A 27,990-nucleotide genomic window follows, 5' to 3' on the forward strand; every position below is an offset into this window, starting at 1 on the left:
AAGAGTAAGTTTGTGACATTTATTTATGAATATGCAGACTAAACAGATGTACATTTATATACAAATAGAGAAAGACCAAAGCATAGAGTGTGTCTCTGTATTTATGTGTGTATAAATATACAATATTAAGATTCTTTCATTCAGTAAAACTTAATGTGACATTTTCAAAGTGTAGCACATTTGACAGTAGCACTTAAACTCTTTCAATTAAGCCTTGTCTAAACCAACCTTTGAATTTAAGACTTTCCAAAATAGAAAATAAATGCAAAGCATTCTAGATCTATAATCACATTAAGTCATCTTAACTTCCCCTTAAGAAATGCACACAAAAGTGAACACATCTTGGAAATGGAAAAACAGAGTCAGAATGATGAATGGTTCTCTCAAGGATCTAACGAATCTGAAAGCATACACACACACACACACACACACACACACACACAAAATCCCACTAAGTTCCTGCTCTCTGCCTCTCTCTCTTTCTAACAAAAAGTTCACTTGAGGTCACCTTCAGATTTGTAGTGGCTGCAACTCTTAGACCCATTTCTGATCTTGGCCAGAAAGGATTTATCTAGTTCTGTGATTAGGGACTGATAACCCTTAGAAAGTCTGGCCCTTACTTTGTGTGTTAGTTCTGATAACATTTTGGGATTTGAATCTCTATTTGAGGAACCTGCTGTTTTAGTCAGCTTTTTTGCTGCTATGATCAAAAGACCTGAAACACAGTTTTAGAAGAGGAAAATTTATTATGGGGCTCACAGGTTGAGAGGTCTTGACCCACAGATGACTGGCTCCATTTCTCAGGGCTTGAGGTGAGGCAGAACATCATTGCAGAAGTGTGTGGTGGAGGAAGGCAGCTGGGAACATCATACCAGATCAGCTCACAAAATGTATGCATCAAAGGCACACCACCCCATGACCCACTTCCTCTAGCCACACCCTACCAGCCTACAGTCACCACTCAGTTAGTTAATCTCCATCAGGGGATTAATATGCTGATTAGGTTAAGGCTCTCATAAACCAATCATTTCACATCTAAACTTTCTTGCATTGCCTCATACATGAGCTTTTGGGGGACACCTCATATCTAAACCATAACACCTCCTTTGCCATTTTCAGGTGCCATCAAAGATTAGACTTCTTGCCTTGAACTTCAAGTCAAATCTGGGTACCTTGCTTTCTGTTAATAAGCTTGCTGCCAGTGGTTTCCACATTAGCTCCTATGCTTGCACTCTTCTCACTTGGCACGGCATGCACTGTGTTCTCTTGGACCCTTTGTGATTGCCTGCCATGGATCATAGTGGTGGCGTAAGCTCCAGGCCAGTGCCCAGTCCCTGATATCCCTCAACTGTGCAATGGCTTTCTTCATTCTACTGGTCACCTCTGCGTTCATCACCCCCTTTTCAGTTCGCTCCACATCTCCTGATGCTGAAGAAAATAATAAGAGAGACTAAACCCCATATGTTTTTGACTGTACCTTCAATTCTATAGATTTCAAACTTGGAGGAAAGTGAAGGGAGGCTGTACTGGATGTGAATATCACATTGGGACAATAATCTGCTAAAAACAAACATATTTTGTGAAAGAATAAATTTACCAAACACATTGGAGCTATTTTTGCCTATTTGCTTAAGATACTGATAAATTCATTGGGTATTTTATACATTCAAAACAGCACTTCCCTTAAGTAGTATTTTTAAAATAAATTCCACTTGCTTTGTAGATTAATAAGATTTTGTATATTAAATTTTTTTTCTATCTCCACTGGGCAAAATTAGCAAGAGTTTATTGCAGTAGTTTAAACTGTTTATCATTCACATATATTTATGAGTTTAAACATCACATGTAATAGCAAATCTTTAGGAATCAAAGTCTCAATTTGAGATAACTGCTAAAGACAAATTTTTTCTAGACTTCATCAAAAACTTGTAAAGTCTGAGCAATGTTAAAACATGTTTGACCTAATTGTGAGAGGTCAGTATCTGGTCAACGTAAGATCCAGTTCACTCTTTTTTTCATGTTTCTCTTGGTATTATTTCCCTGTGTTTGGGATTTCCCAATAAGAATGTACATCATTAAAAAAAATTAGAAATAATTTAATCAAGGAGCTGAAATATTTCTAAGATGAAATATATAAATCAGTAATGAAAGAAATTATAGAAGATACAAATAAATGGAAAGATAGCTCAAGTTCAAGAATTGGAAGTAACTTGTTAAAATGTTTATACTAATGAATGCAAACAGAAGAATCTATGCAGGTTCTATCAAAATAACAATGGCATTCTTCACAGAAATAGAAAAACATCCTAAAATTTGTATGCAAATACAACAGACCCCAAATACCCAAAGCATTTGAGTGAAAAGAATAAAGCTGTGGACATCACACTAGTGGACTTCAAAATGTACTGCAAGGATACAGTAATCAAAACAGCATGACACTAGAATACAAACAGTCACTCAGACCAATGCCATGAAACAGAGTCCAGAACTAAATCCTTGCACTTACGGCCAACTGATTTTTGACAAAAGTGCATACATTAGGGAAAGGGGAAATCCTTTCAATAAATGATGCTGCGAAAACTAGTATAGTCAGTGTGGAAAATGGTATGGAGTCTCCTTAAAATTTAAAAATAAGACTGCCATATGATACAGCAATCCCACTACACAGTATAAATTGAAAGGAAATGAAATCATGATGTCAAAGAGACATCTGTGCTCCCATATTTATTGCAGCACTATTCACAATAGTCAAGAAATGAAAATATCAAAAGTGTCCATCAATTCATGAGTGGATAGAGAAAATGTGGTACATAGGCACAAAAGAATCCTATTCAGCTATGAAAAGGCATGAAATTCTACCAATGGGAGCCACATTATATCTGGAAGGCATTACGTTAAGTGAAGTAAACCAGGCATGAAAAGACAAATACTGCATGATCTCACTCATGTGCAATCTGCAAAAGTTTGTCTCATTGAATAGGTTATATAATGGTGGTTAGCAGAGACCAGAGTGGTTTGGAGAGAAGAAAGTAGGCAGATGTGAGTCAGAGAATACAGTTAGATAGGAAGAATTTAAAATACTCTATTATAATACAAAATGACTGTAGTTAAAGATGAGAACCACATTCTTGAGAAGTGTGAAGAGGATGGAAGTTATGTACTATCACCACAAAAATGATAACCATGTGAGGCAATGCATTGGTACTAGTTAGATTTAGCCATTCCACAGTGTGTGTGTACTCAACATACTATGTGGTACCTGATAAAAGCATACAGTGTTATCTGCCAATTAGAAAAACAAAGAATGGACATAGGGAAATAAAGGCACCCAAGACTGTGAATGAAAAAAGAAATTTAAATCTAGCCTCTTTTAGATCTCATAGTGACTCCCCGTACTTCCCAGAGTGAACACTGCAGATTCCAAGGGACTGACCTTTGTGAAGGGTCTATAGGTCATAAGAAGAATATTGGAAAGGAAGGGAACTAACATATTTATATTCCAGGTGTTTTCCAGATACAACCGGCTTATGGGGTTAGCTACATTCAGAGGTAATAGAATGAGGAAATATTTTTGCTTTGTTCCAATGAATGCCCCCACAACCTACGTTCATTACTTTTCTTGTCTTTGAAAGCTAATCTTGTAAGAACCATAGTTTTTTAGTCACTCATCATTATTTATGCAGATCTCACAATTCGGGTGTTACAAATCTGGTCCACGTTGAAGTTTCAATCTATGGTAGGATTCAAATCTCTCTTTTCCCCCAGCTTAGCCTCTTGGATAAGGTGGGGGAGGAAAGGTCTGTTTCTTAACCATTGTCTTAGCTTCTTCACCTCCATTCTCAAGGTCCATCTGGGGAAGGAGATAATGTCTTAGATAGCTAGAGGGGTTTGAAGATTTTTTTCATATCAAATGTACTTTCATGTTTTACATGAGCTTTTCCCTTACCTGGCAATGATGAAAATCCTTTGGCAAACTCAGGTGGAGCCTCTGAGGTTGTGTTATAGGACCTGATGTGGAGTAACTCTCTCCAGATCACCTGTCTTCTGTTCTTGTCCTAGTGGTGCAGCCCAGTCAGGTTTCACTGTGAGTCTTCATTTCAGGAGACTGCCCTTTAGGGCAGGGTCCTTTAAGTAATGACACAAATTTGGTTGCCTTTCATGATGTCTATTATAGCATACTAATCACATATCCTTGCCCAACAAATATACTGGAAGTGAATGGAAGGATTCATACACACCCAGTCAGGGGTCATGGAAAACTCACCATTTGCAGACTGTCCTCTTGCAAGCAATATTTTGCCTGAATCTATCAATTGTTCTGCATTCACATTTTTTCATAGTAATTACATCAGTAAGAGTAAGCTGCATCATCTTGAATTGTTTGGGGTCATGTTCTTTTTTTGTTCAATTTAAAGAACCCAGAGGAAACTCTCAAAATGTTCAAATCATATCAAATGTTCAAATCAAAATGTTCTAATCTTTTCATCTTGTGAAGAGGTGATTAGAAACAGTTATTATAATGATAATATTAATAACAACATCAGCCAGCATGTATCAGATATTACTACATACAGAGTACTCTTCAAAGCACTTTTTGATTGAAGTCATTTAATCCTATAAGCACTGTAGGGACCAAAGCATCCCTATGAGGCAGACGCTATTGTTACTCTCATTGTGTAAAGGAGAGATTTAGGTGTAGCGTTCCATTAATCCATAGCAAATGGTATTCCCAGGATTCAACACCATGCACTTGGAATTTGGTGCACTTTCTCACTATCCTGTACTATTCTCTTTGAGCATAAACACAAATCAACACATCAATATTATACCTTTAGATTAACATTTTTTGTGATTCAAGACTGAGTTATTATAACAGTTTATTATTGTTTTGTTTCTGCAGTGCTGGGAACTGAACCCAGGGCCTCGTGCATGCCAGGCAAGCACTGTACCACTGAGCTACACCTCCCACCCTTGACATTGCCTTCAGAACAATAAATACTGCTAAGGACTTCACAAAAGGGTGATTTAGTATTAAGAGTATATTTTGTCTGTTAAAAATCAAATAATTATTAAATATGTGAGATCAACAGATTTTCTTTATGACAGGATAATATTTTTAAAAATAAAAAGCTTATTAGAGAGGATCAGAATATAGATGGTGTTCTAACAAGTATGGATATTACAATACTTGGCTATTTGGATATATAGAAAAAACTTAGTAATTCCCAAATACAAATCAAAACTTTGATAATCTCTGGAAGAAATAATAGCTCTTCAGAGTTTTTTACCACTTCTCAGAGCTGACAAAATAATTTCTCATGCACATAGCACATATTTGAAAAATAGGAACTGGTTGGGTGGTAGAGAAAGAGAAGCAAAGTAGAGATGGGCACAGAGGTTTGAACGTTGCTGATTCATGCTCTTTCCATAAAACCTCCAGGATTTTATTTCAGTTCTCTGCCCGACTTAAAATGAGATAGATACTGCATTACCGGTATGGGAATATAGGGCTATAAATAAAAGTGAAAGGCAAATCAGTGTGTTTTACTCAGCTTTTTCGCTGCTGTGACTTAAGAACCTGATCAGAACAACTGCAGAGGAGGAGAAGTTTGTTTGGGACTCACGGTTTCAGAGGTCTCAGTCCATGGACAGCAGGGTCTATTCCTCAGGGCTCAAGGTGAGGAAGAACATCATGGCATCAGGGCAGAAGAGCGTGGCAGTGGGAATTGGCTCACACGAGGATGGGGGGGTGGGAAGGGGACAACTCCAGGCTCCAGATACCAAATATATATACCATAGCCACGCCCCCAATGAATCACTTCCTCCAGCCACACACCACCTGCCTCCTGTTACCACTCAGTGTTCCCATCAGAGATTAATTCACTGATTAGGTTAAGGCTACAACCCAACTATGTCTCCTCCAAACCTTCTTGCATCGTCTCACAAGTGAGCTTTTGTGGGACACCTCATATCCAAACCATGATACAGTGCTTCTCACTAGAATGTCACTACATAGGCAGAAGTATCTCTATCTTGGTCCCTAATGCATCCCCTGAGGTCACCAGGAACCTAGCTCAGAGCAGGTGTGAAACACATTGCACAGTGAATGGACGCGGATGGATGGGTGGATACTGCTGAGAGCGGGCAGAAGAGCTGTGACGTGAGAATGTTAGCTTAATCCAAAAGAACAAGGACTAAGTTGCACATGTGTTCGCCCTGAGAATAAATGGGTCAGGTTTACTATAAGCAAAACCCAATAAGAGGAATTATGTACAAAGGATTTGTTAAGAGACTGATCCCAGGAGACAGGGAGAAAGGTGAGGGAAATGGAAGAAATCCAGCCAGGGGGATGCATTTCCAGGGGAAGTCCTATCTTGGTCTGACCCTCTTTGAAGCATTCGCCTATAAATTGCACCACAAATTCTATCTTGGGACTTGTACAACCTCTCTCTGTTATCTACTTGGGAATTGGAAACTCGGAGATGGAGGCAGCAGCATCTCCCAGAGAAGACGTCGGGCTGAGCCTTGCAGTGACACTGCAGCAGCTGCGAGTCCTAAGAGGGCACCAATCACATCTGCTTTCTCTTCATTTTGAAATTCTCAAACTATTTCCTTTGGGTCGTTCACAGTCAGAGATGCTAATAAAAACACCATGCTTTTTTCTAGTCCAGAAGATCGCCATTCTTTGGGGTAGGTAGGTTAAGGAAGTTACTTTCCAACCTTCCCTCACTTCTCTGAAAATCTCACAAATTGTTTTTGGTTCAATTTTGAAAGCTGTTTTAGAGACAAAAAAGGTATGAGGGAGCTATTAGAATAATGCATGTAAATTATCACGTTTTAAAGCTTCAAGTGTGAGAAATGGCCCCAAGTTGTGTGTGTGTGTGTGCGCATGCATGCATGTGTTCTCTTGCCCATTTTAGCAGGAAATTGAGTGCTTCTAACAATCCATGATGATTTTGTCTACCCAGTCACAGACTGTTTGACAAAAATTCATCTCGTGCTATTGTCTTGGGGGTAAGTAGTCTATGTTTGCAGTAATCAGAAGTGTTAGCTAGAGCATATATTTTCCCTTGGCCAGCTAAGTGGAAATCAAAGCTATGTGATTGTTCACACCAATAAAGGGTAATGCATTTAACCCAGTTTGTGGAACTTCTAGAGCAGAAACCATCGTCATAAGGAGTATCTTAAAAGGACACCACTGGGGCTTGCCTGGGGCATATAGCTCAGTGGTAGAGTACATTCTTAGCATGCATGAGTCCCTGGGTCTGATCCCCAGTACACACACACACACACACACACACACACACACACACAAAGCAATAAAGGACATAGATCCTACATATACCTCCATATACAGTGTTTACCTCAGCAGTTGTGGCCAATAGTTGTTCCTTTAAGTAGAAAGGTTTTATTTTTCTTGATTAGAGGGTCTCTGAGGAGAACATTAGCTTTCATTACTAGTGTGCTAGCTTTTGTTGATGGGTTTTGATGACCTGAGAAGAAGCGGTTTGTTCATGTGCCTGCAAAGTTCACTTTTTAACAAGAAGGAAGTTTGAAATTCATGGTGTAATAGAATTTTGAGAACCTGAAGGAATCTATAATACAAAATCTACCTTGTGAGGTTTTGAAAGAAAATCACTAGTACATTTTTTGGGGTCAGCATTGTCAATTGGAATATGACAGATCTAGCCATGAATTAAATTCAGAATAGTAGCTATGGGGAAAAAAAACCAAGAGTTTATTTTTCATTAGAAGCAAAAGATGACTTGGTGGGGAAGGGGGTTAATGGTAACAGAATGAAGATAATGGAGAATATGTCGAAAACCTTTATTCTGTTAATAGAGTATGCCAAAGTATTGTAATGAGCAAGATTATAAGTGAACAAAGAAAAAAAAAATTAGGAAATCAGAAAATTCATCTTGTGCTTTTGTCCTGAGGGTAAGTAGTCTGTTTGCAGTAATCAGTTTGATCATAGGGTCTTGGGAGGATACTGACTGCCTTCTCCAACTGTCATTTCTTCATGCTTCCTCAAAATCCTCTCTTTATTACCAATGGAATGGACATTCTTTGGTCTGGGGGAAATGGTTTCTATCCTTATAATTGAGAAGTTTGACTCTTAGGATTAATATCTTGGAGAGTCACTGCCTTTTGGTTATCAGTGCATGATAATGTTCTTTCCATCATGGCTCAGGGAAGGATTCTCTGATGTTTATTCCTGAGGACCCACTTTTCTGGCTTCACACTATGCAGGGACTGCTTACATGTTTTTCTGAAAATGAAGCTTCAACCTGTTGGTGATGAAGCTGGAGATACCATATGAATCCCTTGAAGGAGTTAATGTCATTACTTTGTAAAAGGTAGACTCTGAGGTTGGAAGAAAATTCCAAACCACATGGGAAAACATGTTATTAAATCAGGAGGTGAAAACTTTTGGGTCTCGATTTTGTGTCTTGCTATTTAGTCTAAATGATAATACTACAGACCTTGAAATTTCAAGAATTTCTCAGAGCTTTCTTCATAATAGTTTTAGAATTCCAGTGGTTCTCTCCAGTCCTCCTGAAGACTTGAAAGGAAAAAGACAAAGGAGTTAGCAATTGGATAAGTTTCTATGTTATGGAATCACAATACTAGTGAAATATAAGCCCCCGTCATTAGAGAGATAATTGAATCCTGTTACCTCCATCTTACCCCTGTCTAGAAAACAAAATCAAGCATATTTACTAATATTGGAACATTTAGAATCATAACTTAACTCTCTGGACAAGAAAGCCTCAGTTTACCCTAAGAATATGTAAACAATATCCAGAATGTGGTCAAAGCCGATTGCTTGGAGCATTGTGTACCATTTGGTACTGTCCTGCCTTTATAGTTTGCTAGGATTATGTTATTGCCAAGTAGGACAAGCATTGGAGATTTACTCAGCAGTACTCTTAAAATTAGGTACCAGTATTATTTTCAAATTGCCGACAATCTGTGCTCTCTGTTTAAAACGATGAAATGCTTTTGTTCAGCTCTACTTGAAATCCTTTGGTCAGAGGTGGCCATTATTGAGCGTCAAAAGTCATTGCCAATTCGCTATGTATCTTCATCTTTGCCAGTGATTTTCCTCTAATTCATAGGTTCATCTCTGACAGAAAGAATAAACTCTGTGAGTTCCTTCAAGGTCTGCCCTCCTTTCGTGCTTACAGGCACAATTACTTTTGCAAATATCACTCGTTAATCATAGTGGTTAGTTACTCTGTTTAATTTTATTTTTCCCGAGTCAGGAGTCTCCTGATGGATGACAATTGGTTTTTGGCCAAGTGAAATATGAGGTTGTGTAAATATCATTTAAATGTTCTCCTGTAGTCTTCTAAATATAAAACTATGCTTCCTCCAGGCTGAGTACCTGCTTCTTTGGATTTTCTTTATCCAGAAGAAATCAATTAATCCATATGGCAATGAGAAAAATTGAATTTCAACTTATATTCATTTTTTTGTTGTTACAGTGATCCAGAAAATACTTGAAACTACAATAATGTGTTATCTTGAGATGAAATTATCCAGGATAAATGAAATAGAAATACAGTGTGAAAAAATTAAAAGGAATGGCATAAAATTTCTGGATGTCAAAAAATACTTGTTCGTGGATTATATGAAAGGATTTAAAATATCAAACTGCTGTGCTTTTAGATTCTTCTAGATACATTTGAGGAATAGTAAACTTATTAAAAATATCAATACTTATATTATGCCAGAAATTATCTTCTATACATTTTTAAACTCATAACAAAATTTTTAATGTCAAGTTTCTTTCTTTATTTTTCCTCTCTTTGCTTTTCCTGTTTTAAAAATTAAATTTGGTTCTTAATGATGCATAAAATCATAAAAGTTATACATGATAATGGGTAACATGATGCTTTGATACATGTATATATGGTATAATGTTTAAATCAGGTTACAAACATTTATCGCATCTTGTGGTTAAAAGTTTAAAATGCTTTCTTTAGCTTTTTCAAATGTAAAGTACATTATTGTACTTGTAGCCACTGAACTGTGTAGTGGCACACCAGAACCTCTTGCTCCTGTCTAACTGTGACTTAGTACCCACAGATGCACCTTTTCCCATGCCTCTTCTGCCTACTTTCTCTGCCTCTGGTAACCACCTTTCTACTTCACCTTCCATGAGGTCAACTTTTTTAGATTCCACATGTGAGTGGTGTTATCAAGTGGATGCCGTGCCTGGCTTATTTCACTTAACATAATGATCTCCAGTTCTATCCATGTTGCACATGAAAGGATCTCATTCAAATTTCAAATCGGTAAGGGAACACTGGTTTTCCAAATTCTTTTAGAGTATTTCAAACTAAAAAAATTAAAGCCTTCAAAATTCACAGCCTAGATTCTCAATGCTGACTGTATTAGAATCAATGGGAAGAATATGAAAAAAAAATTGATGACGAGAGACACTGATTATTCTGGGGTGAAACTGGAGTTTTTACAGTTGTCCTGGGGGTAATGGTTGACTCTTATTTGCAGCCAGCATCGAGGACCAAGATTTAGAAACAGGTGCTGTTCCCGTTGCTACTAAAAGCCAGAGTCACTGGTGAAACTAGTTTGAGTTCATCCTCATTTAAACAGGGCTGTACAGAGCAATTACAGCTGCTTTCAGCTGATGTTTTGAGGACTAACACTAAACAAAAATTATGCAAAAATTTTTGTGTAATAAATATAATTTTGACTAGGTAAATATATATTTTGAAAAAGAAAAGATTGAAAGGAAATATGCCAAAGTGTCTGTAGTGATAAGATTACCTTTTGGTATTGGGATTGAAGCCAAATTTTTCTGATTCCTAGTACTTTCTATTTTTTATAAGAACATATATTGGGCTCAGTGGTAGAGCATTTGCCTCGCATGTATGAGGCACTGGGTTTGATCCACAGCACCACATAAAGATAAATAAAGGTATTGTGTCCATCTACAACTAAAAAAAAAAAAAATTAAAAAGAATACATATCATTACTTTCTATTTAGAAAAAGAGTATAATATAGGTAAGTTCATGCATTTATCAAGTTGTTACAATTCACTATAATTATATCATGGTATAATTTTTATATCCATACTTTTTAATTAACAATCCTATTTTTATTTCCATACTTTTTATCTTCATACTTTTCTATTATTAATCTTGCTTTCTGGGCTGGGGTTGTAGCTCAGGGGTAGAGCACTTGCCTAGCATGTGTGAGGCCAGTGGGGTCGATTCTCAGCACTGCATATAAATAAAAAAAAATAAAAGTCCATCACCAACTAAAAAGAAAAAAAAAAAAATTAAAAAAAATCTTACTTTCCTTTACTAATTCCAAAAGGATGTTTTTTCAAAGGATGAGTTTGTTGCACTTGCTGGTCATGAAGGCATTAGCTCTAGCAAGACCCACATGTGGGACCTGGAAGTGAGGAAAACAGGTGACTTCTCCACACTAGTGATCTGTGAACAGTACATTAGATTTTGTTTGTTCAGATAAAACACAATTAGTTTCTCTGAAAATCAAGCTCTCTGAGAATAAATCAAAATATCTATCTAGTGCCCTGGATTCTAATCAGTCAGGTTAAATTTTTGACTTTTCATGACCGAAATAAATACGTGTAACATGGGTGTATAATCACCCCTACACACACACACAAGCAAAGATACTTTAGAAGAACAAGAAATGGAGATCCACTTAATTTTCTTTGCATATCATTACACCTTAGTTTTAAATATAAATGTCTCAACCTTAGCATGATAGAGGCTCATACATAAGAGACCTGGGGTTCAAGTCACAAGTTGATCATGGATGTCTCTTTACTACCCAGAGATTAAAGTTTCCTTAATTTTATTCCAGTTTCCTCAGGGGTGACAGAAATACCATTGAAAAATGTGAATCATTCAAACCATGTACTGAAGAACCTGAATAGAGATACCATGAAACACTCTTGAGCTTCTTCCCAAGAAAGAGCCCACGTTAATCACGAACAGTGTCATCGTTGAGATGACGCTCCAGGGGCAAGATTTACAATATTACTATTGCAGTGACAGATCCGGAAGTATTTTTTTCTGTTCTGCAGTATACAATATGTTCCCATGGATACCTTTGGCTCATCTGAAAAATAAAAAATGAAAATAAAAAAACAGCGTTAATAAAGAGTGAGCTTTTCACATTGCCCTAATTATCTACATGCCAAATGTTAAATTACAGATGCTTAAGTGATTTAAACTTCCAGAGTTGGAAACAGCCTAACAATTCAATTAAATCCTAATTATTTACTTTACTAATTACCTAAATACAATATTTTTTTACACGTGAAGCCACTAATTAGGGAAAATTAATGATAGCAATTTTGTTTTGATCTAGTCATAATTTTACATGGAGATAGGTTTGTGGGTTTTAAACATTATGAAAACTGAGCAAAGGAAAATTTTATTTTATTTTATTTTATGTTATTTTATTTTATGTTATTTTATTTTATTTTTTAGGTACCAGGGATTGAGCTCCAGGGCACTTAACTACTCAGCCACATTGTAGTCCTGTTTTATTTTTTGTTTTTTGTATTTTATTTAGAGACAGGATCTCCCTGAGTTCCTAAGCACCTTGCTAAGTTGCTGAGGCTGTCTTTGAACTCTGGATCCTTTTGCCTCAGCCTCCTGAGCAGACATATAACTACAAAATTTGTTTCATTTGCAAAGTCTCAGGGCAATTGTTTGCTTGTTTCCTTACCTCACTTGATTGTTGCTTCTACACTTTTTTGTTCATGATGTTGGAAGGCAAGAAAAGAGGGAGATTCAAATACCGATTATTTTTTAGATCCCTGACTGAAGTTGAGTTGGGGAGACCTTGAATTTACAATAAAGAATAAGAAGGAAAATATGGCAGATGAGTGGGGTGGGAGGGGAGCTCTATTACACTTACCAGTGTGCCGTTTATGAAAGTGTGTCAGGAATGAAGGGTTCAGACAGAACATAATCTAGGCACTTATGGGGGAGAGAAGAAAATGAATAGGGACCAATTAGGTTGCGAAACTGTTACATATTCTATGATAGCACCTCCTTCTATGACCGTCTCCCTAACCCTGACTCTAACCCTGAATATTAGAAGATTTTCTAAACTCATGAAATGTTTGGAAGTTGGTAACAGGAGAATAGATGTGCACTTGGTGTGAGAAATGATATTATGTGCACTAGGACTCCTAGTGGGCACACTTCTCAGACTTTGGGGAGATGCTCAGAGACTGTATGGTGCAACTGGAACATCAGACGGCGTGTCTGCAGGACTCCTCGTTAAATTGCAGCCTTGCATCTGGTATTGAAATCATGTACCATGAATGAACGACCTTTTAAGGAATTGGAGTCCTGTGCTATGCACGTACCTGAAAAACACTGCTGTCCTCAAGGAGAGGCTGTCATACAGCTCTGAGATACAACTTTTGGAACAGTGAGAGAAGAGGAAACAGATCTGTCATCAGTCATTTCAAGGAGGCAGATCTTGGACATCAAAGGAAATTGAAGTCTTACAGAATATTTTTAGCTTAATATTTGCAAGTAAGGTGTCTTGTATAAAATATTATTATTTCATAATCTTTAGAAAATTATCACATTTTTATTAAGTGTAGTTATTAATTTGAAATAATACTCTTCTTAGCAGTGATCCTCTTTTAAAGATAGTATACTAGAAGATTTAGTCCTTTACCCTTCCCTAATGAACAAACAGAATGAATCTTGGACACCAAAACTGTGGCTCCATCTTAGAGCCATAAACCAGCTGCATCATGGTGGCACTGAAATGTGATTATTCTAAACTAGGCTTATGAAACAAATGACTGCAGGAAGTGTGTTGCCATACTGAAACTGGTTTGACCTGCAAGGAGTTTGAGGATGCATATTGTTTTAGATGGGATGTTAGCTGCATCTGAATTATGATACACCAGATAAGTCTATCCGTCTTGCCTCCCTCTTCTTTGTATGCTACGTAACCCCAAAGCCTTATAGAGGACTCCTTGATAAATCTAGTGAATTGGTGGACATCAGCTCCTTTGAGAGAGTCGGAGTGACTTCTGAGCCTGTGGGAAATGTGAATGATTTTTGTTATTATGCAAGAATTATGAGAGTGGGAAATCACTAGTTTTTCAGGGACTGAAAAATCTAATAGAAGCAGTCCATTCTTAGCCACTGAATCTTCAAGGCCTACTAGCGAGAAACATGGAGTTTTGACCTTGAGCTTCTTTTAGTTGGAACTGGAAGTCTTTGTTTTTAGAGATGAATCAGAAAGTTGACAGATAATTCTGTATTCTTTTCACTTTTGTGTACTCTCTGTATCACTAGGCACCTATAGACTTTCTCTCTTTCTAAGCTTGTGACCTTGGAGAGGCAGCAAAGCACATGGGAAATGCCTCTTATGTTATAGAGTTGTGACCCAAGTCTGCCTCTTGCTGGTGGGATGGATTTGGATGTGTATTTAATCTATATATCTATTTACAACTGTCATCTATTTTCTTGGCTTGTAAATGACACATAACTTTCCCAAGCATTCAGTACCACGGTGGTCACATATTAAATATCTAACAATAGTAGTTATTATTATGAACTATTGACTTGATTCATTTCCTTACAATGAGAGATCTGGTCTTGTTTTTCTTCTGTATTGATTTGGTTCAATCAGTGCTTTCCATATTTCTAAAACTATAACAATTTTATGTGGTAGATCAAATAGGCAGTGAAGCTATTTCTTGGACCATATCATTGCAGAAGAGTTGACATCGTTAGTGAACTTCCATCAAAGCCACTTTTGTCCTACACGCTCTATACAAAGTTGTTTATGCAAAGTTGTGCATGTCTCCTAGGGTTCTGTAGCCTGCATTTTGTTTGGTCCTGACTGCTGTGTGTCCAGACATAGCACTTTGGTAGGTGTCATGAAAGACATTCCTATCTTCAAAGAAGGGATCTAGTTCAGAAGAGAAAGTGGAGACACTGATAACAGCTTGGAAACAATGACGAACTCAACAGCAGAGAAGCATGTGTCACGAGGCAAACAAATGGTGACAGAAGACAGTGGAGCCCTACGTTTGAATTGAACTTGAAACAGGTGATGGACATGAACTTTGAACCATGTGGCCATTTGCCCATATTCCTAAATAGTTCAAAAGTTGTAAATGAGAAATATCTTGATTGTAGCTTTAACATGGAAAGAAATTAATGCTTAGAATGGAAGAACATAAACATCTTGGGGGAACTTTATAAGCTGGATATAATGTTAAGCATCTTTTCTCATTCATTTATTCATTTTATTCAATAAATATGTTATGTTTGCATGGGTTAGTTACTATGCTAATATTATTTGCTTTATCCTTTAAAAAATGATGAAACCGAAGCACTGAAAAATCAGTACCTTATTCAAATACCATGTGGCAGATCTGGAACTGGACTTCAGCTGTTTTCCTGCAAACCAAGCTCTATAGAGCATGCTATATGGAGTCATTGAAAAACTGTATAGACCTAAGAGAAGTACTATCAAATTTTTTCTTCTCCTCAGCAAATCCTCCAGTCCTCCAGTAATTGGTGGTTTTTCTTATGTTTTTAACTAATAGGATATATTAGATACGTGAGAACAGAATCAGTATGTTCATTATCACAAGTTTGGGAGAAAAATAAATCTATTATAAGCCTGGTTTCCAAAAAAAAGGTGCAAAACAATTTTCTACAAAAAGAAGTTCTAACAACTTCACTTTCTGAAATAATCATTTATAAATCTTGGGATCACAAATTATCGTTTTATGAAAATATTTCTGTAATGGCATTTTTTTTAATAGTGTGGGAAAATCTCTGTGTCATAGAAACTCAACTTTATGATAATAAAATAGTAAGAAGTGTACAGTTAATTTATATGTTATGGTTATCCATATGTAAACATTCTTCAGTCTTCTTAACTCTAAAAAGTCTATGGTTAATATAAAGTTTTATTCTCTCAGCACTAGAACTAATAGTGTTTCACCATATCTCAGTAACTTTTCCTCATTAACAAGTAGTTGAAACTGATGATCTTTGGGTGGAATATTCTGATCAAGAATGAATGAAAAAGGCCAGGTGTAGTGTCGCACACCTATGATCCCAGTTACTCAGGAGGCAGGAGGATCGCAAGTTCCAGGTCAGACATGGCAAATGAGCAAGATGCTGTCTCAAAATAAAAAGAGTTAATGGCTAGCTCAGTGGTGGAGCGCTTGTGTGGCATGTGCAAGGCCCTAAGTACGTCTCCAGTACTGCAACACAAAGAAAAAAGAAAGAAAGAAAATGAACAAATGAAATGTATTTTTAGGGCTCACTTTAAGTATGTGTAGTTTATATGTATGTATGTCTGCACCAGTCTGTCTATCTGTCACGGATCTGTCCTTCATCTCCTTTTCTGCCCCTTTGCCATCTTTCTTTTCCTTTTCTTCTCCCTTCCCCATCTCCTTCCCTTCTTCTTCCTTCCTTCTTGGAACATTCTTACATTCTTCTCATCTCTCTTGTCTTTCCTTTTTTAGAAGAAGAGATTTTATTCATTCTTTCCATTGTCAATACAAGTTTGAGAATTTTCTTCTTATATTTTTATTGCCATGAGATAGCAGTGAAACTATTACCTATTCTATTATTAGCTGGAGCCTCAAGAGGATTTCTGTTCCATAAAAATATTTCAGCATTGTTAGTAAGAAATATAATGCTCATATCAAAATTTCCAAAGATAAGCAATACTCTCAACATGAAGCATCTTCAGAAAGGACAAGGAATTGCATGATTTGGTAAGCAGCAGGATACAGGTAGATTGGGAAGAACTGTCTGTAATTTTTAGCTGGCTTTAGAGAAAGCTTGTTTATGAAATGTGCTGGGTTTCTAAATTGGTTCCTGGGTTCAGAGAATAACCATAGGAATTTTCCAAAACAAAGATAGTCAGATGTAGGGTTATCTGGGAAGTCCTAAATTAATGGGTGACACCCAAATTCACCATCAGTTGACATCAATTGAAAAGTTATATATATTTAATTCTTAATTATTGTTATGAGATGTTGATATATAGAGTTATTATTGTTTATAGTACAAATAGTTGAGTAATTTCCTAAAACCTCCAAACTTCATTTCCTTCATCTTCAAGTTTCCATGTTTTTGGGTTGTTGAATGATTAAACTAGATAACGTGTATAAATGATTCAATTAGTTGCCAGACACATCAGTAAATAATATTGACACTGATGATGATGATAATGATGCCAATGACAATGATGATGTTAATAGTCAGCTTTGGAGCTTTGATATCCATATGACTCTTTTCCTATAATGAACATTTCTTGGTCTGGTTTCAGAGAGCCAACTGACCTTCTATCTCCAACTAGTTGCTCCTTGATCTCAGGCTTGTCTCCTTCCTGACATTTTCACCAACATTATCTACCCATTTGTCTTTCTTATATCTATGGAAAATGACAAACCTCAAAAATAGTGAGGCCTGGGAAAAGGGAAGTGAGAAAGAAAGCCATACATTGAGAGCATTGGTCCTTTCCCAGTACATTCTTTCCTGGTGATAAAACAAACCCTGGGGAGGAAGTGTTCACCAAACCTAGAAAGGCAGTCTCTGAGGAGAGGCCAAAGTGTTGATCCTTCCCTAAACGAAACCTTTCCAGATACCAACCACTGACCCCAGGCCCTCCATCTAGTCCAACATTATAAATCCCAGAGCCTGGCTGCTCACCCCAGATTGCCCCCTCCATTTTGCCCAGTAAAACAGATCCCAAATTCCTGAGTGCCCAACCTGATGTGCTCATTAATTAAGTCACCTCTTAGTATACCTGTATAAACCCAGTCCCCTCCTTTTTCCACCAGGAAAGTGGGTCCAATGGCATCACCCTGTTCCTGCCTATCCCGTTCCTGCATGGAACTTGGTTCCCGAATTGAAGACTGAGAGGACTTGTGAAGTTTGCGTCTGGCTTGTTTCATGCTAACATACTTGACCTTCAATCTCTCCCTTCTCCACCTGCTCCCTGATGGAATCTTTATCTTGGCATTGTCATCCTTAAAATGCACGGATGTCTTAGAACAAATTTTCATCTTTGTAGGCATGGAAAAATGTCCTCCTTGGTTTCTCCTTGCCCTCACACCCCACTCCTTTACTCTTATCAGATGCAACTAAGCTGCACCTACTCTACCTGCAAATGAAAGTGCTGATGACTTCTTTCTTCTTTGCAGGTCCCATGATAATTATTTTAGGTCTATATCACATTTAACCTTTGCAGTAGCCCTTCTCTTTACAGATGGAGAAGTACTGGCTCACAAAGCCAGCAAAGACTGCTCTTTCCACCTAGTTATATTGTCCCTTGTAAATATCTCTTGCTATCCTCCATCATTGTCCATTCCTACTTCCACTGGCCTATTTCAGGCCTTCTCTGATGTAGTTTTCTACATCAGAGTCCTTATGAGTGTCCCTGTCTGTAGCCTTGCCTCGGCAGAATCCACATTCCACCATGTTGCCAGAGCACTTGATCTAACATGCACACAATAATGTCACTCTGCTACTTAAAGTCTTGCAGAGACTCTTCAGTAGGAGAAAATCTGAAGTCCTCTACATGGCACATGAGGCCTCCTTCCTTTTGAACTAACCTTACTTCTTATGGATCTCTGCCCATCAGCCCCTGTCCAGAATCTGCTCTGTAGCATATCTTAACTATGTGGGTCCCAAAATAAGCCAAGTGTATTTAGATTTCCAGAGTGTTGCCTGTGCTGTCACCACTTAATAAAATGCTTAAACTCTCCCCTGCTTTGTTCAGTGTCAAGGTGATCTCCTCATTCATGGATTCTCAGTTTTGGCTGTATGTTAGAAAAAAATCTAATATTAGCTTTTAAAGACATTTTTTAAAATTCCTTATGCAAAAAGGTGTGATTCCATAGTCCAGGGTGATGGGGTTCCAGCTTAGCATTTGTTTAATTTGCAGGTATTTCTGATGCACTCAGGGGTTCTTTCCTTAAGTGTTCTATTCATGTGTTGTGATCACCTCTACTTTAACATGTAGCACTTTTTGTTGTATCTTATTTTCAAGTTTAGTCTCCCAACTAGAGCATGAACTTCTTGAAGGCTTGGATCGCGTTATTCATCTTTGCATCTCTGCACCCGCACAATAATTTTTGACTGAATTAATAATTCTATTGTTCTCTTTTTTTGTAAACATATTGTGTCAAGGGCATAAAACTGGATTTGTGCAAGCATCCAATAAATTTGTACTTTCATTGTCACCTTTTGTTTACTATATCAGGTTCTCAAAATGATAATTATTTTAAACCATCTGTTGCTTAAACACTTTGGGTAGATTTAATGTTATATGTTTTTCACCACAATAAAAAAGTATTATACTTCATACTTAGGGTTCTGAACTGAAGAACACTATTGCTTTCACTTTCTACAGTGAAAAACAAAAAAATAAACCTCAACATTAACTATGTTGATTGCAGCCTATTAAGATTTACATTTAATTCATTTCATAGCACATGAAGTAATAGGCTATCTTCAGTGAGGATTACAAATTCTGGGTGATTTAATATGAAAAAATGCAAATTTCAAAGAGCAAATTTTTGTGTTTAATTTTTGTGCTTGTTTATTTTGGAAAAGAAGCTACTCTTATTACAATGCATTTTTTTTTTTTCTTTTTTCCCTAGCTGTGCTGTACCTCGGATAAGAAAAGTTCAAATGTATTTCTAGTAGAATCTTGACATATTTCAATATGCAAAATCTTAACAATTAGAAGAAAATATAAAATACATTGTTATAATAACTTCCTGTAGTTAAGATAGATTGATCTGTCAATAATTAAACTTGGCAAGGAGAACATGGAACAAATCTATACAAATTACAAGACACCTCTTTGATTTCTTTTCAGATATGCCTTACTACCTAAATGTTAACTCTTTTATGTTCCATGTCATGTGTGTGTGTGTGTGTATTAAACCTGTACATATTCAGACCACCCATAGGTGGGACATAATGGGTTAAGAGAAATAGTTGAAAAGAAATGTGTTCTCATAGGCTGAACTATCACTGGTACTGATTGTATATTTTTAAATATGTATTATAATGAAGTCATCTCAAGAAATTAACTGATAATTTTAGTTTATCTCTCTAAAATGTGGAAAAGTAATAAAGGTAATGAAAAAACTAAGGTCTATTAATTCTTAAAAATACATGGATTATAGCCATATATTCTAAAATTGCCTCTTCTATAGCCTTTTAATTTTATTTCATTGATATCATTTATTTTTATACCCAAACCAAAAATAATTAGTGCACTCAAATATTCTGCAACACACTCCCCCCCCAAAAAAAAAATCATTAAAAGATACTAAATGTTGTTTTTGCCATTTTTCCCCTAGGGTCTGAGCTCTTGAGTTCATATAGGACAAGTAATCTAATTTCTAACATATAAAGCAGCACTGACACTAAAGTCACTAGATTATACTGAGCTATCATGAGCTATTCTGGACTGATCACCATGGAGCTAGGTTTAATTCATTTCAGTGATATTGTTGAGATGATTTCAATAAATCTTCCTGCTGTACAAATATCTCTTAACTTATGCTGTAGACAAAATGAAAATAATTGGTGTATAAAATTTCCCTGAATGGGGCAAAGCATAACCATGTATATCCCTGGGTTCCTATCTTTTTAAAATTTTTTTGTCATATAAGCTAAAGGCTAAATAGAGTGAAGGATTTCAGAACTAAATTTAGTTGACAAAAATGTTGTGGTTCAAGAATTAAATGGCTTCTAATTCCTGTATTGAACAATTAATTAATAATTTATTACTGGTACCTACCTATTCTAATCTTTCTAAAAGATGTTGCAAGATAGTAAGCCCATTTCTCCTGGTTCAGCTCAATTTCTTCTCTTGAGCTTGATAGAATGAAATTATGTCATCTTAACTTAAACACTCTTTTATTTCAAAGAAAACTAAAACATGATCAAAATAACATTCTGGGAGTTGATGTGTAAGACTGAAGATTGCCTGGGTAGGTATCTGTTTGTTTTCTGACCTCTGTGTCCATGATACATTGTGCACATAAGTTGCAGTTTGTGGTCCATTAAATTGAGTGTTCATAAAACCAAGCCAATTCTAGATCTCTGTATATTTCTTTGGATTTAAATCTCTGAGTTTCTAATAGAGAGTCAGTTTCTCCTTTCCTATTTGTCATGTTCTTTCAGTTTCTGTTAGATTGTGGCAAAAATGATTACAATGGTTTATTTTCCTGTACCTATACCCTTTCACAGTGGCTTCCTGTACTGACTCTGTTTGCCCTTATAACTTATTAGTAATGATAAATGAGCCAACTGAATGGAAACGTGTTGAAAGGGTTTGATTATTATACTTGTTTTGTTCTTTCTCTTTTAGGAAGAGGTATTTGTTTCAGTTTCTCACCCCTGCCCCCCCCCCCCGCCCCGCACTCTGTCTCAACATTATATTTATTTTGGGTAAATTGGAAGTCATATAACTTATCATTTCTTATCATTCTAATTTATATGTTCTGATCAAGAGGCGCAGTAACCACAATGCCCATCTGCACCTGATTTAGATTACAAGGTTGTAGATTTTACTTTTGATACTATAATGTATGATGCTTTGGATAGTCTTAGAAAAAAGATACATGTATTTGTAAAAGTAGGAGGGATATGAATTGGGGGGTGTGTATCAGATGGAACTAGGCAAAATTTCTGCTAAGTGTCCTTCCCAGTATCCTCACTTCTTGACAGAGTCTTTCCACACTGACTTAGGAGTGTGGCTTTTTCAACACTGCCTGTGATTTGCACTCCCATGTGACTTACTCCAGCAAATGGGACATCTGCTAACTTGACCTAAGTGGAAGATTAAAAGTGACTGTGGCTTAGGGTTGTGCTTTCCCTGATCTTGGATCCCTGCTTCCTTTATGTAAAGAAGTTGTGGCTAGACTGTTGGATGAGCAAACACCTATTACCCTATTACCCTATATTCCCTACCAACCACTAGATGTCTAAATGAGGATCTAAATTCCTATCCACCTTCTTAACTCAATATACTACAAGCTTCTGAAGAGGGTATCTAAGTTCATTCAAACCACAAGAACCAACCAGGCAGCCCACAGAATTGTGAGTTAATAACTGGTTATGGTTTGAACTGCTAAATTTTGGGGTGGTTTGTTATGCAGAATAAGCTAACTGATGCAATCTTATCTAAAACTATTATTATATTATACTTCAATTATCTTCTAAGAAGTCTACATCTGTTACTGAACTATCATCACTATGCCATAAAGGATCATTCCTTAGTCAATTCTATAACCATAGCTCCTGATAGAATATCTAGGAGAAAATTGGGAAGGATAATGTGATGCTCTCTATTCTCCTCGAAAACTATAAAATTGATTATGTCACTCTGTAATTTAAATTCTAAGCTCTTTAAGCACATATAAGAAGTTATTCAGTAAGGTTTGTGAAATGCAAACTAAACCAACGTCCTTCCTTCCTTCCTTCCTTCCTTCCTTCCTTCCTTCCTTCCTTCCTTCCTTCCTTCCCTCCTTCCTTCCTTCTTCCTTCCTTTCCAAATTAATGATTCTCCATTTCTATCTTCCCTAGATCTAAAATTCTTATTGAATTCATGCATCAAATAGTTCAGGAAGAATTAACTTACATCTAATATGTGTCATGCCCATGGTATGCTAAATATTAATACAAAACTAAGACATGCAATAGTGGGCATATATACTGAGTACATGGACCACTGTAAGGGAGAATATCCCACCCAGGAGGACTGCAAGGAGACTTTTTTCATTATTGTGTCATGAGATTGTAATTATCAGAAAGAAAAAGCAAGAAGAGAGAATTTCTTGATAAAAGCAGCAGCACGAACAAAACCAGAGGGACAGGGCATGTGGGGTATAAGATATCTCCTACTGGTGGACTGTAGAAGAAGAGGAGGTCAAGTGCAATGCTTGCCTAGGGAGGTGAGGCAAGGACAGTTTATGATCAACACTATTCCTGATACTGAGACACTTGAAAATGCTCCAAAAGGCAGTTACTAAGAGTAGCAAACAGAGGTGAGTCATGAGCAAATGTGTGTGTAAGATCTAATAGTCCCAAAGTAGTAACATATGGCAATGGCCAAATTGTTTTTCATCCATCCAGATCTAAAACTTAGAGCCTATGGGAGGAGCTCGGCACAGTGGCCCACGTCCATAATCCCAGCAGCTCAGGAGGCTGAGGTAGGAGGATCACAAGTTCAAAGCCAGCCTAAGCGATTTAGCTGCTCCTAAGTAATTTAGCAAGACTGGGTCTCAAAAAATAAAAAGACCCGGGGAGATGGCTCAGTGGTTAACAACCCTCTGGGTTCAATCTCTAGTAACCACTCCCTGCAAAATGAGTTTATGCCCTTAGCTCCCTTTTCTAAATGAGAAGTAAAGAAGAAAAATTTTATGCATCCTAATTAATTCAGTGTTGTTCATCTTGGAATCTAAGTTGTTTGAGAGAAGGGGAGTTAGTTTCACTGATGAATTACCTGTCAAATGCTTAACACTGCGCTATGTACCCAGTGACTCCTCAATTCAAATTAGTTGATGCTCGTGAAGTGAATATTAAGTAAATATATATTTTAAGTAAAATATGTTTTTCTGATTACTCCCAAGGCATGGAGGAGTGCTCAGACTGCATAGATTTAGAAGTTCATTAGTGATAGAAAAGTCTCTTTTAATTTTAATCTGCATAATCCATGACCTTAAACGTGCTATCAAGAACATACACTTCAGGGAATTTCTTGTGCCTTGTGTTTACAGTATCATTTTTTTTGTTTGTTTGTTTAAACAAAAAGTCTTAGGGCTTTTCTGCTTTGTATAGCTTTCCTTAAAAATTCCATCTTGAATGTGCTGAGTTGAAATCAATAGTTTAATAAAACTGAGAGGCTGAGCACGTAGGAGAAGGTGTTAGTAACTACTGCTGGATGACCACACTCAGTCACAAAAAGAACTGATTTCAGGAGGGCCACAGATCTTATCTCTACCATTCGGTGTCCCTTAGCCCTTAGCAATGTTTTGGAATAGGTTAAATAAGCCCTCGAACATCACCTTTCCATTACTGAAGACATTTTTTTCTCTCTCAGTTTAATAAACCTAAGCTGAAATGAACTGCATTAAATCACATTGTTAGAAATATTGCTACACATGGCCAGATAACAGCTCACAGATGAAGTGACACATTGAAAGTAAAATGCCACCATCTTGGGGATGGTCTATACTGACCAAATAACCATGTATCTACCTCCCACACTAGGAATCCAAGAAAGGAGAATGTAGATAAATCTTCAAGTAAGCAGGAAAACACATTTGCATGACCAGCAATGGAACCCATTAGTGAAGGGGGAAGCCCCCACCAGAGAAAAACAAGAGACTGTAGATGAAGGGCCAGAAGTGCTGGTATTGGCTCTTACAAGTCAACTGAAGAGAATTTCATTTTCTGCTTTTGTCAAGCATCAGGGCAAAATAAACAGGAAATGATTTTACATTCCTTGATAGCTATTATACCTATTGTGTTAGTTACTTTCTAACCCTATAACAAATACCTGAGATAATCAACTTATAAAAAGAAAAAATTATTCTGGCAGTTTTGGAGGTCGCATGGCCTTACTATTGCTTCTGGACTGGTGAGGAGGTAGCACATCATGGTGGCAGCGTGTGGGAGAGCAAAGCTGCCCACCTCTTGGTTAGGGGGCAAAAGCAAAAGAGAGGAAGGGGCCAGAGTTCCACAATCCCTTTGGAGGGCACACTCACAACGGCCTGAAGACTTCCCACTAGTCCCACCTCCTAAAGGTTCCACAGCCTCCCAACAGTACACCTCTGGGGAACAAGCCTTGAGCACGTAGGCCTTAAGGGATGTTTAAGATCCAAAAGAGTACCCACTCTATGGACAATGGGTGCTAAAACACATAGGCAAAGACACATGTCTGACACTGAAAGTGATATCTGGAAAGTTTATGCTTCAGACTCCTAAATTTAGATATTTTTCCTGGATGATTGATGTCCTTCTTTGGTTACTGTAAGCACAAACAACCAAAAATGGGAGCAGACCTCCAACGAATCAGCAGGCTTTCCTTTAGTCAGCAGTGGAGTCCATCAGTCAGTCCTCGGAGGGGCTCCTTTTCCAGGTAGAAAATGGCCCCTGGTTACAGAAGGAGTCTGAGTTTTATAGTTTACGATGAGGGTGAATTAATCATTGGAGACTGAAGCAGAATGTGTCCGTTTGGTTAGTCAGGAAAGAAGTTGTAAAAAGTCTGAAACTCATTGTTACTGGGAATGGATGAAAGCTCAGAACTCCTCAGCCCAAGTTCCCTGCTTATCTTCTTCCTCTGGGACCCATTGTTACCCAGAGCTTCACTATTTGCTTTTCTCCTTCTGGGAGGAGTTAAAGTCCAGGACCTAGTTCTCAATCCCTGCAGGACTTCTTGTTGGGAAGGGATGACTGTTTGCTTTTTTCCCTCGGGGGTTCATTGTTACTGGGAAAGGATTTACTGGGACAGGATTAGTGATTGCCATCCTCCCCACACCTCCTGCAGGTCAGACAGTTTTGGGGGGTTGTAATTTTCCATATCCTTTTGTTACTGCACCATCATTTAATCTAGTCAAGGTCCTTGTATCAAAGCAAGATTGTTTTAGACCAGATATCAGTCAGGGTTCCATGAGTTATGAATGTATTTTGAAAGTTTGGGAAGCAGAGTGGGATATGGAGAATTACTTTTTCAGGTTTCAATAAAAGTCATCTACTGGAAGTAAACAATAAAATGTGCATACCTCCAATAAAACAAAAGAAAAAATATGAATAAGAAAATTAAAAAGAAAAATAATTTAACATATTGTGTCATTTTGTCAGAAATAGAAGGCCTGATGGTCCATTTTCAGAATATAGGATTCAGCCTTAACTGGATCCAGTTGTAGCACTTCCCTTTTGTGGGCCCTAATTCTAAAATTAGCCAACTGTGTAGATTGTACCCGATTCCTTCAATCGGGGTAAAGGGCAGCACTGTATTAGGTATATAAACCAGTGGACAGCCCAGTTGCCCACCCAGGGGGGCTTGCTAGCGAGGTTCCCATAGCTTGTACTTCTGGCAGAAGTACAGGTTTGCTTTGCCCACCCACTTCTGAGTACGTTTGCTTCCTTGCGACACCTCATTATTCGTACAATTCACATGTGATTTCTCTTAAACATAAAGCACCAGGGGACAGATTATTCTTAATCAGAGGAGGCACAATTGCTCTCACTCTCCAGGATATATTATCAACAACAGTATCAAATAGGAAAAATAAACTCTGCTGTCCATTATTACTATGATTGTCTGTCTTAGAGCACAGCAAGAAAACTAAAGTGAAGCCATTGTCAAATTACATCATACATTTAAATACTGCTGACATTTCTTTTTTGTTCAAACAGGTCAAAAAGGCCGTGAAGAAAATGGTGCCTCCAATCTGCTACTGAGTGAAACTATAGCTGCTCCTCTCCAGAGCAAGATTCTGGTTGCAATTCCCACTTTAGGTAAATATTTGTTGAATAAATGAATAAACCATAAAGTCTACAGATAAGAATTATTATTAATTTTTTATGTATTGCTAGATTTAACTTGCTAATAGTTTGTCAAGGATTTTAGCATCTTCTTTATGAGGGTTACTGATATATTATTTTCTCAATGTTGATATGTTATTTTCCCATTTCTGGTAGTAGGGTTTTGCTGACCTCATAAAATGAGTTGAGAATCCCTCCTTACCTTTATATTCCTGAAGGAATAAGAAAATTGTGATTTTTTCACAAGTATTTGATATATGTTACCAGTAAAACCACATGGGCCTGGAATTTTCTTTATAGGAAGATTTTGGATAAGAAATTGCCTTACTGCTGTAAAGTTATTCAGGTTTTCTGATCCAGATTTTTGTGATCCTCGGTAAATTTTGGTGAGTGGTAGTTTTCAAGAAATTTGTATATTTCACTTATGGTATCAACTTTGGTGCTATTGTTAATGATATTTTCTTAAACCACTTTTAATATAGGTAGAATTTATAAAACTCTACTTTTCCAGTTATTAGAAATCAATCTTTCCTCTTCTCTCTTTCTCATTTTATCCATAAGCTGATCAAATTTATTAATTTTTTAAAGAACCAATTTGGGGCTTTTTTTTGTCTCTTTTGTATTTTATTAACTTCTACTTTTTCTTATTTCTCCATTTTTACTTTTTCATTAACATACTACATTTCTTATCTAATCATTTAAAGCTATAGATTTCTTTCTAAGCACTATTTTAAATATGCCAAAAAATGTTGATGTATTATATTTCCATTCAGTTTAAAATTTTAAAAATATCTCTTATTGTGGGGGTCATCTCTGCCATGTCCCGTGTGGATGAGAAAAGAGTTAACTGTCAAAGGATGATGTTGGCAGTTTTTCCATCTATTACCCAAAAAACTTATCTACTCAATAAACACACAAGAGCCAATACTCTTTTTAAAGGAGAGGGGGCATGATGGGTCTGGCTATACCAGCTCTGACTTCTTACAATAATAGTCACCCAACTCTTTTATTTATATACACAGGTAAAAGGGGGCAAGGACTGGAAGGAACTTCTGTGATGGACAGGATAGGGTGGAGTTAGGGGAGCCATTCTCTTATGGGGAATATTCCAGAAGGAGACAAGGAACCACTCCCACACAGCGCCACATGCTTCCTGGCAGTTCCTAGAAGCCGGGCTTCTGCAGTCCATGACTCAACCTAGTCTGATTCTGTTCAATAAGGATGGCTTCCCACATCTTATAATTTCATTCAGGTCCATAGATTATGTGGAAGTTCTTAAATTTCTCAATATGTAGGATGCTCTATAAATTTTATTAATTCCAATCTTTTTTAAACTGCAATCAGAGAACATCCTCCATGATTTTTGTACTTTTTAAGTCTATAGAGGCTGACTTTTGA

The 27,990-nt window shown here is 37.0% G+C and overlaps 1 protein-coding gene across 2 annotated transcripts in view; it reads left to right on the forward strand.

The window, feature by feature from the left end:
* NPY2R (neuropeptide Y receptor Y2) overlaps positions 1-27,990 on the forward strand; it is a 274,148-nt gene that overhangs the window by 155,752 nt on the left and 90,406 nt on the right. For both annotated transcript variants that reach the window (XM_079152930.1, XM_079152933.1), the window contains exon 4: positions 26,464-26,565. In XM_079152930.1, coding sequence (XP_079009056.1) covers positions 26,464-26,565 — 102 coding nt within the window. The remainder of the gene's footprint in view (positions 1-26,463; positions 26,566-27,990) is intronic.

Source organism: Sciurus vulgaris (assembly GCF_902686455.1).
Source record: "Sciurus vulgaris genome assembly, chromosome: 9".
NCBI lineage: Eukaryota > Metazoa > Chordata > Mammalia > Rodentia > Sciuridae > Sciurus > Sciurus vulgaris.